This window comes from Sinocyclocheilus anshuiensis, unplaced genomic scaffold (assembly GCF_001515605.1).
Source record: "Sinocyclocheilus anshuiensis isolate Anshui unplaced genomic scaffold, SAMN03320099.WGS_v1.1 scaffold1021, whole genome shotgun sequence".
Taxonomy (NCBI): domain Eukaryota; kingdom Metazoa; phylum Chordata; class Actinopteri; order Cypriniformes; family Cyprinidae; genus Sinocyclocheilus; species Sinocyclocheilus anshuiensis.
In genome coordinates this window covers 1-15001 of record NW_015554136.1, presented here as the reverse complement: position 1 = coordinate 15001, position 15001 = coordinate 1, and the positions used below count along the sequence as shown (strand labels likewise).

General features: G+C 39.9%; 2 protein-coding genes across 3 annotated transcripts in view; both read right to left on the bottom strand.

The window, feature by feature from the left end:
* Positions 1-577, bottom strand: part of LOC107670380 (mitochondrial fission process protein 1) — a 6980-nt gene extending 6403 nt beyond the window's left edge. For both annotated transcript variants that reach the window (XR_001632085.1, XM_016462960.1), the window contains exon 1: positions 336-577. Coding sequence is in view for 1 of the 2 variants with exons in the window: in XM_016462960.1 (XP_016318446.1) it covers positions 336-405 (70 nt within the window). In the remaining variant the exon portion in view is untranslated. The remainder of the gene's footprint in view (positions 1-335) is intronic.
* A 2456-nt stretch (positions 578-3033) lies between these two features.
* LOC107670394 (WW domain-binding protein 1-like) lies at positions 3034-14592 on the bottom strand. The gene is made up of 5 exons (XM_016462983.1): positions 14301-14592; positions 13228-13330; positions 11543-11716; positions 7101-7501; positions 3034-3054 (listed from the first exon to the last, which is right to left on the bottom strand). Exons 1-4 carry the CDS (start codon positions 14361-14363, stop codon positions 7257-7259), a joined length of 585 nt encoding a protein of 194 aa, XP_016318469.1. The 5' UTR covers positions 14364-14592; the 3' UTR covers positions 3034-3054; positions 7101-7256.
* Between the last annotated feature and the right edge of the window lie 409 nt (positions 14593-15001).

The following is a 15001-nucleotide window of genomic DNA, read 5'->3' as shown; positions in this document are numbered from 1 at the left end:
TGTGTGTGAGTGAGTGAGTGAGTGAGTGAGTGAGTGAGTGAGTGTGTGTGTGAAGCCCAGAAGACATCAACTCTTTAAATCCTGTATTATGAGCATGAATAAGCTGTGATAATGACAGTACAGCGACAATCAGCAGCAGGTCAGTGTGACATTCATGACCCACAACTGCTGAATCTGAAATAATCACTGAAGAGCTCAAATCAAAGAGAGACCAGATCACTCTCTCACACACACACACACACACACACACACACATACATCTCACACTCACACTCACACACACACACACACACACACACACACTCCTGGAGGTCACTCGAGTGTCTTTGACTCACCTAGAAATCTCACCCATGTGTCCCGATAAATGTCCACTTCTTTGCTGTGTGTCTCGGGCGTGTGCTCCATCCTGACCTGTGTGTGTTTGCTCTCCGCTGCAGAGCTCAGCTCAGATCAGATCAGATTGTGTGCTGCGTTCTGATGTTCACATGCAGTCAGACGCGCCATACTGTCGCCGAGGGAGCGTCTACAAATCACACTCTCACACACTTCACATCATATTATTTGATATCTGATATCATATCTGATAATTGTGCTTCAGTTCAAAACTCAGTGGTGACTGGAGCTTAGGGATGCACCGATACCGATACTGGTATCGGTATCGGGCCCGATACTGGTCTCCTGTACTCGTACTCGTACTCGTTAAAATGCAGTTGTGTAAATACTGTCATACTAACAGCTGTCTAATATTTGGTTGATTGTAATCCATTACATACCTTTCTATTAAAGTTATCTAACATTATCAAGATGAATTTGTTCTGACACAGTTTAACTCTGAGTTCTTGTCATATTTTATTACCATTTTCTAAACTATAGTGAATATAATGTGAGAAATGTTGAAGGTGTCTGAATAAATTTTGGTTTGACTATCTATTTGATAAATGAAGTTAACCAACTAACATTATACATACCCTTTTGGTTTCTGTAAAATAAAAATAAATTTTTATTTAAATTCTGTAAAATAAAAATATCGGTATCGGTACTCGGTATCGACAAGTACCAAAAATAAAAGTATCGGTATCGGGCGAGTACTGGAAAAAGTGGTATCGGTGCATCCCTACTGGAGCTCAAAAGTTCATTTACTATTTCTGTTAACCACACGGGGGCTTAAAACCAAAATGATGTGTGAAAGTGTACAGTGTAAGTGAAAGTGTACTAAATACTGTAGAAACTTAATTTGCTGTAAAGTTGCTTTGCAATGATTTGTATCGTGAAAAGCGCTGTACAAATGAATTGAATTGTACAGTCCACATTCTACTGATATCAGATTCATCAGTAAAACAAGCCTAAGTCACTTGATAATAACTTGTAATAAATTGTGAGTTTGATAAAACAACCGCTTTCCTTCACTGTCTAAAGATAACTGATAATATAGTATGACCGAATGGTGCTGGTGTCCGTTTCCTCGTGACTTTTATCAGCGTGGTTTTAAGATAGTCCCTAAATCGGTTCTTACGTAAAATACTCCGGAAGTAAGGCGACACTACTATAATAATAATAATAATAATAATAATAATAATAATAATAATAATACAAACACATTAGTAATGAATTGCTATATTGTAGATTAGGTTTGCTCATCCTCGCAAATTTTCTAATGTATAGGGTGCACATCAAAAAAAATAATGATATAAAATTAATTTTAAAAAAAAATCCGCGGTCTATAAAGGTTATTAAATGTGGAGAGTAACTACTCACTTGAAATGTTTCGCTGCTGTTTTAGCAAATCGCAAATCTTGAATGATCACACATCTTCGGTCCGGTTGCTGATGTGTGGGAGGGCTGATGTTTGATTGACAGGTGAGAGAGCCAGTAAAGGCGCGCCGTGTAACAGCGGCAGCCAATCGGGTGGCAGCATTGACCGACAGATGGCCGCGAGCGTGAATTCAGTGGACGCGTTTGAAAAGCTTTGAATTAAATCATGATCTCTGAATCATCGTTGATTTTATTTGCAGCTTGCAGTGTTAGTTTATGTTATGACGGTCGTGAAATGGAAGAGTTTTTAAAGAGAGAGTATTCACTGTAAGAGACAAATGCACGATCAGTTCATCATTCATCTCACTCAGCTCTTCTCATCATCATAATTATGCATATATCACTAACATCATCAGTCTGACACAGGAATGAAAGCAGTTTGCGTGTTTAATGTTATGTGTTTAGCTGCTGCATTACATTGTGCGTAAGCAGTGTGCGTGTGTGTGTGTGTGTGTGTGAGTGAGAGAGAGAGAGAGTGTGTGTGAGAGAGAGAGAGAGTGTGTGTGTGTGTGTGAGAGAGAGAGAGAGAGAGAGTGTGTGTGTGTGTGTGTGTGAGTGAGAGAGAGCGAGTGTGTGTGAGAGAGAGTGTGTGTGTGAGTGAGAGAGAGAGTGTGTGTGAGAGTGTGTCTGTGTGTGTGTGTGTGTGTGTGTGCGAGAGAGAGTGTGTGTGTGTGTGTGTGTGAGTGAGAGAGAGCGAGTGTGTGTGAGAGAGAGTGTGTGTGTGAGTGAGAGAGAGAGTGTGTGTGAGAGTGTGTCTGTGTGTGTGTGTGTGTGTGTGTGCGAGAGAGAGTGTGTGTGTGTGTGTGTGTGAGTGAGAGAGAGCGAGTGTGTGTGAGAGAGAGTGTGTGTGTGAGTGAGAGAGAGAGTGTGTGTGAGAGTGTGTCTGTGTGTGTGTGTGTGTGTGTGTGCGAGAGAGAGTGTGTGTGTGTGTGTGTGTGAGTGAGAGAGAGCGAGTGTGTGTGAGAGAGAGTGTGTGTGTGAGTGAGAGAGAGAGTGTGTGTGAGAGTGTGTCTGTGTGTGTGTGTGTGTGTGTGTGCGAGAGAGAGTGTGTGTGTGTGTGTGTGTGAGTGAGAGAGAGCGAGTGTGTGTGAGAGAGAGTGTGTGTGTGAGTGAGAGAGAGAGTGTGTGTGAGAGTGTGTCTGTGTGTGTGTGTGTGTGTGTGTGCGAGAGAGAGTGTGTGTGTGTGTGTGTGTGAGTGAGAGAGAGCGAGTGTGTGTGAGAGAGAGTGTGTGTGTGTGTGTGCTCGTCTCAATGCTGGGGGTGTTTCTGCTGCTGGTGGGGCTCGTTCTGTACAGACACTGGAGTGAAAGCAGGAGGAAGTGCTTCTACTGACTTCCTGTCTGGAGTTTCTGCTCCGTGTGCTCGCTGTGATGCGCTGGAGATCTGAGCGACAGATCTGGACTCTCCCAGCATCCTCTGCTTCTGCTGCCTTTGTTCTCACAACACACACCATATTTATTCTTTATTATTTATGTATTGTACAGAATGTGTACCATCTTCATCTGTCTCGACTCCGATGGGACATGTAAAGATCTTATGGAATCGAGATTAAAGTGTTGTTGCCTTTACTCTCTACAGGTTATGAGTGAGATCTGATGCTGAGCTTTTCTTCAGGTGTCTGTGGATCTGACAGAACAGACTGCAAGTCATGTTCACTTCATTTCTAGGAGCGTTAGACGTGTGGAGACTAATCTACACTTTTAAGTAACTAAAAAAAATAGATGACTAACTTGTAAGACTAGTCTAATCCTTTTCTGCCCCCGGCCTCTGCTGGTTTATTATCAGAGCTGGGTAGATTATCCGTTACTGATTCCTAATTACATGACAAAAATTGTAGTTAGTAATGAAATCCATGACATTACATATTTTAGATAACATAATCAGACTACTTTTAGATTACTCTTGACTATCACATTGATTTAAATAGGATGATCTTGTACCACACTGATATAAAAATACAAAGAGGAAGAAAATATATTCATTAATCAACAACATTAAGTGCATTAAACATTATATAACGTCTAGTTTCCCAAACTGGGTTTGTGAAGGAACTGCAGGGGGTTTATGAGTTTAATGAAAAGCTAATAATTAATCATAAAAATGTTCAAGTAAAACAAATATTTTAAAATGAATCAAAATAAAACACTTACTGAAATAATGAGATATTTTGACTAATGACCGATCTTTGTGTTAATGTCCACGAAACTGGAAGACTCTGGGTGTATATAAGTGGTAGGCTAGTTTAGAAAGGAAAATTTAAAGGAAAAAAAAAAGAAGAATTAGAGAGAATCAATAAATTATGAAAGTTATTGCTATTATAATAATATGTAGGCTAATCCATAAAAAAGTAACTGTAGTCTAATTACGAGTATTTTAAAATGTAATTTAATCTAGTTACAATACAATCTGATTATGTAATCTAAATTACACGTAATCAGTTATACCCAGCTCTGGTAATTATTCTATATTTCTGCAGTTCTGGTCTATTGACAGACTCGGATCCACCAGCAGGAGTCTCTAGCGAGCATTCAAAGCCTGCACAGATCTAACACTTTTCATCACATCTCGCCACCACTACAAAGAACAAACAGTTAGCATTAAACAGCGTAACGGAGAGTTTGTGTTCAGTTAAGGTAACTAGGAGCCACACATTCAAGGCTGAACTGGGTGCTGCAGTCTCTCGCAGGTTGCCAGATTGAGCACACAACAGCAGCGAGCGCAAACACAATGGAGGGCATCCAGCCTTACACACTACGTGATGAGTTCATTTATATGTGACCCTGGAGCACAAAACCAGTGATAAGGGGCAGTTTTCTGAAATTGGGATTTTTACAACACCAATAAATAAGCTTTCCATTGATGTATGGTTTGTTAGGATAGGACAATATTTGGCTGAGATACAACTATTTGAAAATCAAATCTGAGGGTGCAAAAAAATCTAAATATTGAGAAAATCACCTGCATAAACACATTTCATTACACCAAATACACAAAATAATGTTATTTTTAGCAATGTCATATGACCCCTTTAAATCTCTGACGCAGTACGTTTGCTGCCTTCCACAGCAGCAATAAACTGTTTTATCTGCAAACTGGCAACCCGGAGTGTCAAAATACTATTGGATGAACTGGCAGTGGGCGGAGTCACACTGAACAACAAAACTGACATTTCGATGCAGCACGCACACTTCAAAATACAATAACTGACTATATCATTGTTTTTCAGAGACAAGTATATGAACTTAGCATGTTTTCTATCTGCGAATGCAGTATGGTATTTTTATGCTTTAGTACAGGCAAAATATTACATACAGCGCCTTTAAAAATAAGAGGAGTACAGCTATTAATATGCATTCATAACATGACAGCGCCCCCCACTGGCCATTTCTTCCATCTTTACACATTTATGCTGCTAAACAATGCACCAATCAGATCTCCTGACATCTATCACATTTGTGACAAAACCAGTCATAAGGGTCCATTTTTAATTGAGATGTATGCATCATCTGAAAGCTGAATAAATAAGCTTTCCATTGATGTATGGTTTGTTAGGATAGGACAATATTTGAAAATCTGGAATCTGAGGGTGCAAAAAAATCTAAATATTGAGAAAATCATCTTTAAAGTTGTCCAAATTAAGTTCTTAGCAATGCATATTACTAATCAAAAATTAAGTTTTGATATATTTACGGTAGGAAATGTACAAAATATCTTCATGGAACATGATCTTTACTTAATATCCTAATGATTTTTGGCATAAAAGAAAAATTTATAATTGTGACCCATACAATGTATTGTTGGCTATTGCTACAAATATACCCCAGCGACTTAAGACTGCTTTTGTGCTGCAGGGACACGTATTGTGTGCAGCATTTTAACTTATGACTCAATCAGCGGAGTACAAATACACTAGTATTAGCTCTCAAAGGTTTTGAATATCAACGCAACTGAAAATTGTTTTATTCCAGGTTTATGCCCTTAAAAATATATTTTAATTGTAGACCAATTATCATAAAACTGCATTTGATGCCACGAACGAAGAGAACAAGTGATTATCAGTCTTTACACAGCAGGAGTTCTGTAAGTGAGCTCTAGGTTTATTCCCACAGGTTTGCTGGGGTGCGGATGAAAACGTATTAATAATAATAATAATAATAGTCATCATCCAAACATAACCAGTACATTGTCTAGGGCAAACATAATGACACGAGCAGATGAACATCAGAAACACAGACAAACAGATCAGTGCCAAAGCTGGTTTATTATTTTATTACAAAAATAAAATACAAATGACTATAGAGACACAGCAGACGTCTTGCTGAAGAAGCGACCGTAGAAACACCACACAGCTCAGTGCTGGATCATCGTCATCATCATCATCATCATCACTAGCTGCGATCAGAAACGCTCACGGACCGTCAGAAGAGTCAAGTAAATACGGGACACTACTGTTATGAATGAGAATGAAGTAAAAGCTCGATGTGCTTACAGAAGAACTGGTTTGCGCTGTGATTTGGCTCGATATTAAACGTCTCTTTTATTAATCACACATTTGACAACAGACTTGGAGCTGCTCGATGTCAAAGGTTTCATATTTCAGAGCACCAGAGTAACGCGACCGGCGGTGCTCAAAACAACGTCTGCAATCATCGTGACGCCAGAAAACACTAATGATCCAAAACAAACCGAGTTAGAAGACAAACTCAGACAAAAAAACATCACGACTCTCACTCGAACACAGTAGTGAGTGTCCGGTGAAGACACAGGGACGGAGTCGAGTATTGCTCGTTACTGCAGCTCACAACAGAGAGTCCTGGGTTTTTGCATAGCCTAGTTAGTTAGTCTGGATCTCCACTGGGAAAGGCACAGAGTCTGTAAACGTTGTGGGAATTGGGCTGGAGTCGAAGAATTTCGAGGACGACGCCGTCCTTCAGTGCAACAGAGACGCGTGAAAAAACAAACACGACGGACTCCAGAAAACCAACCGGAAACATTCTGATCTTGATTTTAGCCCTTAATGCAGTAGACGTCAGTCTGATCAGAGGCTATCAGCCTCTATAACACACATCTGAGCTTCACTAATGAACACTAATCATAGAGGTGAGTCATGTGACTACACATACACACACACACACACACACACACACACTCACTCACTGACACTCACACACTCACGGGACGGCACGCTTGTTTACAGCAGCCGAGTGAAAAAGGTAAAGGCCACGATGAGACGAGACGATCAGCTGACTGGTGTGTTTATCTGCTCTATCAGCACAAACAACACAAACTGTGTGTGTGTGTGTGTCTGTCTCTGGGCTGAGGTCTCGGGGCAGCTGTGAGAATCAAACCGTGGTGTGTATGATTGGTTCAGTGTGTGAGAGGGATGCAGTCAGAGACGCACTCGAGGCATTACGCTGCTCAGAAGACAGTCTCTCCCAGACTCCTCACTCCTGATCACACCCGCCGGGCCCCTGACACAGAGCCTCCTCCTCGGGCCCCGAGCACTCGTCCAGCTGGCACACACACACCTCGATGCCGGAGTCTCCGGTCACGTGTCTGCGCCGGCTGCTGGGCTCCTCGCGCTCCTGCTGTGTCTCCAGCTCCTGCTCTGGAGAGTAGGGTGGAGGAGGCGTGGGCGGGTGAGCCATCACCTCCTCGTAGTCGGGCAGCTTACAGTCCGTCCAGAAGCCTGTAGGTGATGCACACACACGGTCAGAGCTCCACACAAACCAGACGACTGACTGACCAGCTGCAATGAATGCAGTCTTAAGGAGGACTGATGGACTACACTGAATACGATCAGGCTCTTCTGAATGACAAGCTCAAACAAAAACATTAAAGCACCATAAAGGCCCGTCACATGACTCCTCTGACGTCATACGACTGTCAAACATCATTCACGTCTGTGTTCAGTGAATAATGGCAGCTTTGGAGTCATATGGACTAAAGTTAATGTTGCATTATATTTAGCGGAGGACATCTCCTTTGTGTCATGGAGGAGCAAACAGCATAGAGATGAGAAATGAGGTCACACTTTAGTTTGGGGACCAATTCTCACTGTTAACTATTAACTTAGAGTTTCCCCTCAAACTCCTGATTTGCTGCTTATTAAGAGTTATTAAGGTAGTTAAGTTTAGGTCCGGGTTTGGATTAAGGGATCTGAAATATGGTCATGCAGAATAACGCATTAATATGTGCTTTATAATAATAATGCAGCCTTATGTCTCTCATGGGATGAAGAGGATTAAGTAAGCTATAATAATAATAAACAGCCAATATGCTAGTAATATGCATGCAAATAAGCAACTAGTTAATAGTGAGAATTAGTCCCTAAAGTGTTACCATAAGAGAACTAGCCAGCAGGGTCATTCCTAGAGAACCAGGTTCTCCCTCGGTTGATGTCGAAAACCAGTGATCGGAGGGGTTTTTGTTGTGTGTGGGTTTCATGATAACGGAGATGGAATATAAACACAATTTGCGCGATTAAGAGAGCAAAAAGTTGGGCTAAGAGACAAAATCTACTACAACAACTTGCAGTGTTACATATCATCGAGGCTGAGAAAAGAACAACAGGTAAATGCCCTTATTATCGCTGCTTTCCATGTTCATGGAGTAAATATGATTACATGGCTTTTTAAAAATGCCAGGTGGTCTGTTTCGTAAACGTTTGGCCAATCAGCGTACACTTACGTCACTGATAGTTCCTATAGAACCGTTCCTATTCCCTCGTTTAACACCGAGCTGAAATGTTCAACAGCCCAGAGAGGAAAACTGTGTGGTGCTAATAATGCACAGGAGACGAGAAGATGACGTATTTTCCCCGAGTTTATTAAAATGCCTCAAGCACCAACACTTTTAATTTGTGGGTGAACGAGTCCTTCATATCAAGTGACACGGCGCCAACATTTACTGTATTTTCTGATCATTTCTAATAATAGTAATTGCTTACATTTATATAGCGCTCAACCACCTCCTGGATGAAGCGACGGCAGCCATACTGCACCAGAACACCCAGCATACACCAGCTTACTGCTGGAGAGGAGACCGTGATGAAGCCAGGCAGAACCTGGAGATGATTAGGAGGCCATGATGATGGGCAGATCTGGCCACGATGCCGAGGTCACGCCTACACTAGTCCTCTAACCAGCACTGAAACATCAGAAACTAGTCCAGCTCACTGGTCAGTTGTTTGGTGGGAAGAGAATAAAGAGAATAAAGTGCAGAGACTGGCATCAGAGACGAGCCGCTGACAGGTCGAGCGTCAGTGATGGCGATATATATCATCTGTGATAATATCGTAATTGTTGTTTTAACGATGTGCAATTTGACATTATCGAGTATTTTGCAAAAACCGTTCAAAACACCCCTACAGAGCGCACACATACATTACATGAAGCCTAGACTAGAGCGAGTGTGCATTTAGAGCGTGTTCTTTCACTGCATGATTCAGTCTATTAAAATACATTCAGAATGATCACAAAATTCAAGATATGGGGGCAGAAAATGTATATATTTATATAATTTCATATAGCTAATCAATATCAAACAAAGAGTGCCATTATTTTCTCCAAAAATTACCATGATTACAAATGTGATATCGATTTTTTTACAACAGTTCAATAAACAAGTTAATTAAGAGACTTATGTTTTAGACACCATATGCCTGTTTGTGACTTGCTGCCACCTGCTGGTGGTTTTAATTTCACATTTATAGTATCTTTTTATTATTTAAATAATTTCAAATATCAGTTTTCAATGTTTTATTAATATATCAAAACATTATGCATTTGAAACTGCAGGTTAAATGCATTCATGTTCGGCACTAAACAGTAGCGTGTAAAATAAATACATTTATACTACGGCGCCGTTGAACGCTTGAATCTGATTGGCTGATGAGCGTTCTAAGGTGTGCAGTTATTTTCAGGGAAACGCACGGTGAACGTAGTTCCAGGCAGCTTTTGACCGCATTACATGACCATATCACTTCCCAAATGATTTGAGTTATTTCAAAGGTCCTTACAGCCAAAAACAGCAAAAGAACCAAACCCCACAACGACACTGACCAAGCAAATAAATACACAGCTAACAACAGGATGAAAAAGATCGATTATTTCCATCTTTCTGCCACAAACTGATGTTTTATTATGTACAGAAAGCACTCTATTTATCCCGCTCGCTCTCCCTCACAGAGACACACAGAAACATAGGCTACGTGCTAATGTTGTTAGAGATACTCTGACGATTTTATCAGTAAAATAGCAGCTTAAAGACTACATGACATTCCTCACAAGCGAGGCACGGTTCTTGAGGAAAGTGAACTTAGATTCAGACTCAGAGAGGTCATCTCTCCCTAATAATCTAATAATTAACTGCATTACTGTAACTGTAGTGATTAACTGCATTTGTCTGCAACGGCTCAAGCCTCGTTACTAGGTCTAAAATGATGTTTGGGAATTAGCAATGGAGCATTCGATGAGATGTGGAAGAAACAATCCTACTCACAATAGTGTTTTAAGTAGAAAAACCAGACAAATGACTTGAAATATCTCATCTGATCGATGTCTTGAGGTGTGGTAACCGTTAGGGCTGGGTAAAAAATATTGATGATATCTCGATATTAATCGATTCTCATTTTTACGGAACGATATCGATTCCTAAATCCCAAGAATCGATTAGTCTAGCCTGTTTTCAGTTAATGGACGGAACATTGAAGGGCACTTCCCATCCAATAAATCGCAATAAGCATTGTGCTTTGGTACTTTTAATATGAAACAAAGTCTCAAATTTCAAATTCTGTCCATTGTATTGCAATATTCAAACAATTAATGCCGTTTTGGCGCCGTTTAATGTGGAGTGACAGATCGCTGTAGCGCCTCAGTTCAACAGACGCAGACGTAGAATTGAAAAACGAATTGAAGTAGAAATATTAATATGTAACTGTAACTTTATTATTGTAAAAACTTCATTCATTTTAACCTTCAATATTATAATAATGTAGTACCAACTGACTCTCGTGTATATTTTACAGCATTAGTTGAGAGATTTTTATTGGATATATATACAAAATAATCGATATTGAATCGAATCGAATCATGAAATTGGTGTCAAAACCCAGCCCTAGTAACCGTAGTAACTTCGGTCCACACCCTGTGCATTATTTTCTAACAATTCAACGGCCCGTCGTCAAATATTCCTCATCTAAATGCCACTTCAGGTGCCGCTTGTGTTTCCTCTGTATGGCGAAGATGAATTTTGTTGATACTGATTTCATTTGCTTGGTAACAGCCCAAATGTCTTATAATTCTAATTCACTGATTACACGTAAGAATTTGACTCAAAAGATAATGCACACTTTTAGAAAAGTTTCCTCTGCATTGCAAAGATGAATTTTGATACTGATATCATTTGTTTGGTAACAGCCCAAATGTCTTTTATTCTAATTCACTGATTAAATGTAAGAATTCGACTCAAAAGATGAAGCACACTTCTAGAAAAAAAGGCTTTATAAAAGGTAAAAATGCCCATAAAAGGTAAAAATCTATTTAAACTTATCAGAAACGTATGAAATCAGAAAAATATGAATATCAAAAACTTTAGGAGTCAGTTTAAGATACCAGCACAATAACACACTCAGCAAAATATCGTCTAATTATCGTTATCGATGAAATCCCAGATAATTGAGATATTTTCTGTCAATATGGCAGAGCCCTAGTGTGGAGGCAGTACTCACGCAGGTTGAGAGGAGGAGGAGGAGGAGTGATGAAGGAGCTGGAGGCTCCCTGATACGCCATCAGACTGATCTCCCGCTGTCTCTGTTCCTGCTGCAGACGCATCTTCACTCGCCGGTGTCTGTATGCACAGCAGCAGCTCAGCATGATGATGAGGCTCCAGACCAGCCAGAACCCTGCAGACACACCACCATCATCATCCTCAGTCCTGTTTACACTCTGGGGATCAGTCATGTGCTATCGCAGCGAATCACTTCCAGTGTCACACGACTTTAATGATTAATACAGGTAACTGATTAAATTAATAAATTGTTGATTAATCCATTTCAGCTCAAATGTGTTTCAGTATTTACTAGGGATGCACCGAATGTTCAGCAGCCAAAAGTATTCGGCTAAGCCAAATTCGAGTAAGCCAAAAGACAAATAAATTGTACCGAACAATGACGTGACGCGATCAAATAGAGGCACGCACTAATGCAGCAGGCATGCCACAGTGTGGAAGCATTTACATTTAGTCATTTAGCAGATGCTTTTATCCAAAGCGACTTACAAATGAGGACAATAAAAGCAGACAAAACTAACAAAAGAGCAACAATATATAAGTGCAAATGTCAAGTCTCGGTTAGCCTAACGCAGTGTAGCAAGGTATACAGTCATGGCCAAAAATATCGGCACCCTTGGTAAATATGATCAAAGAAGGCTGTGAAAATTAATCTGCATTGTTAATACTTTTGATCTTTTATTTTTTTTTAAAATCACAAAAATCTAACCTTTCATTGGATAATAAAAATATGATCAAAGGCGGCTGTGAAAATTAATCTGCATTGTTAATACTTTTGATCTTTTATTTTTTTTTAAAATCACAAAAATCTAACCTTTCATTGGATAATAAGAATTTAAAATGGGGGAAATATCATTATGAAATAAATGTTTTTCTCAAATACACGTTGGACACAATTATTGGCACCCCTAGAAATTCTTATGAGTAAAATATCTCTGAAGTATATTCCCATTCATATTCACAATTTTGAGCACTCCAGGGTGATTATGAACATGAAATTATCCAGCCGTGGCTTCCTGTTTCACAGGAATATATATAGGAGGGAAAACAAAGCCCAAATTCCCTTAATCATAATCACAATGAGGAAAACCAAAGAATATATTTCTGATGTGCAGCACAAGATAATTGAGCTTCACAAATTAGTGAAGTGACTTTAAGAAAAGAGCTAGAGCAGTGAAAATCCCCATTTCCACCATCAGGTCAATAATTAAGAATTTCCAATCAGCAGAAGATGTATGAATCTGTCTGGAAGAGGACGTGTGTCTATATCATCCTAATGCACGGTGAGGAGGAGAGTTTGAGCGGCTAAAGACTCTCTGAGGACCACAGCTGCAGAACTGCAGAATGTTCTAAAGAATCTTCGGCCAGGAATTTTCATTTCAGTGCATCCCTTGTATTTACAGCAATGATGTTTTCATACAGATGTCACAACGCAGAAAAATCTAAATGTTCCTAAAACAAGCTTCATTTTCTTTGGGCAAACTATAAATTTCCATTTATTCCTTTTGATTTTGAGTCGATATTTGAGCTGAACATGCTCTTTTTACGGACTGGTGGACCAAACACTTCATTAGCACTGTACTGTTGTGTGTGTGTGTGTGTGTGTGTGTGTGTGTGTGTACTTACACCAGAGCTCGTAATAGTAGGTGCAGCACTCGGTCTCTCCGCAGCAGTAGCCCATCTCACAGCGGTACTGTTCATTGTTCACACCGAAACAAAACTCCTTCCCCTGTCAAACAAACACAGCATTGAGTGAAAGACAACAGCACAGACCTGAGCTCTTCATCGAGCGCACTCCAGGCTTTACATCAGCGTTTGTGTCTGACAGTAAACACTCAGAGAAAGAGTGACTCCATCACCAGCACAAAGACAAATTCATCATCTGAAGTCAAAATCTGATTTCTGTGCCAAAATTCACATATTAGCCTGGAACTATCGGGGCAAAATAATGCAAGTAAAGCTGAACTCAATCAGTCAATAAATATGAACCATTACATATAATATCCCTTACGAAAATTAACCATGGTTTTATTATAGTAAAAGTGTAGTAACCATGTTTTTTGGCACATTTATTACCATTTGTAGCACCACAGTTTTACTACAAATACCATGGTTAAACTATGGTTAGTGTAATAAGACCATGGTTAATTTGTGGTTACCATGATTTAACTATAGTAACCATGGTTTTTTAGTTTTATCTGTAGTAAAACCATGGTTAATTAAAGTGAGCCCTCAAATATAACACTGTAAATAAACCGTAAAAATGCTGTACAGGTGAGTCTTTATCTGCCAGTGAACTATGATACGCGCTGGATCATTTATCTACATAATAACCTTTAAAAACAGTCAGTAGGAGTCAAACCTAACCTTACAAACACACAACACACCACAGACTCACTAAAACACTCCAGAAACCCCACAAACACAAACACTGAGGTACAAACCACCAGTAATAAGCACAATTGTTTTGTCTAGAATCTATTCATCTCCTGAATGTCTGTGATTTTAAAATGTAAAATATTTATACAGATTTTATAAATTAAATATTCAGTACGAAAGGACATACGGCCTTTTTAACCATTGCTACACGATGCTGGTTTAATGGCTTTATTTGAGTTGTTTATCGAGGCCTAGCGCCGCGCCGATCCCGGAGCTCGAGTTCAGCGCTCGCCGCCTCAGAGGCCGCGCCGCCGGCTTACCTCAACCAAACACGCCCCTGTGCAGAGGAGCCCCACCACGGAGCCCAGCATCTTCTGCGACATCTTGCAGCGTTTTTCTTCCCAAACTCGAGCGGAATCATAAAGCTTCAGTTGAACAGACGCGATGACCGTCGGAACGCCATGTCTGTGCTAATGAACGCGATTTCATGGGATCCGCACACAGAGGGCAGCAGCATCACATCCAGCAGCCACAACAACAATAATAATAACAACAATAACAATAATAACAGCCGTAGGGCGGCACTGAAGCTGAACCACGTCCGCGGCTTCTCATTACATCTCTATAGATACGAGACTTCTGCGCGTGTATCAGACCCAGTGTTTTTATTGGTGTATTATACGTTTATGCAAAAAAAACAAATAAATAAATAAATAAATAAAAAATATATATATAGTCATTAAATTAATGTGCGTAATGTGTTTATTTTTTCTACAACAGCAAATCAGAGAAATACACATTGTGAAATACCCTACGGAGCATCGTAATTAAAAGACTATATAAGAAGAACTAATGAATATCTTTTTGTATTAATGCGTTTTTTGAAATGCGGACAGTTTTCGCATATTTTTAATGTAACATGCGCTTATTATTCCCCTGACGTCACCCGCGCGTTCTGAGAGACAGCAGGAGCGCGCACAGAGGAATGGTTAGTATCTCTGCTGATCACACACACACACAC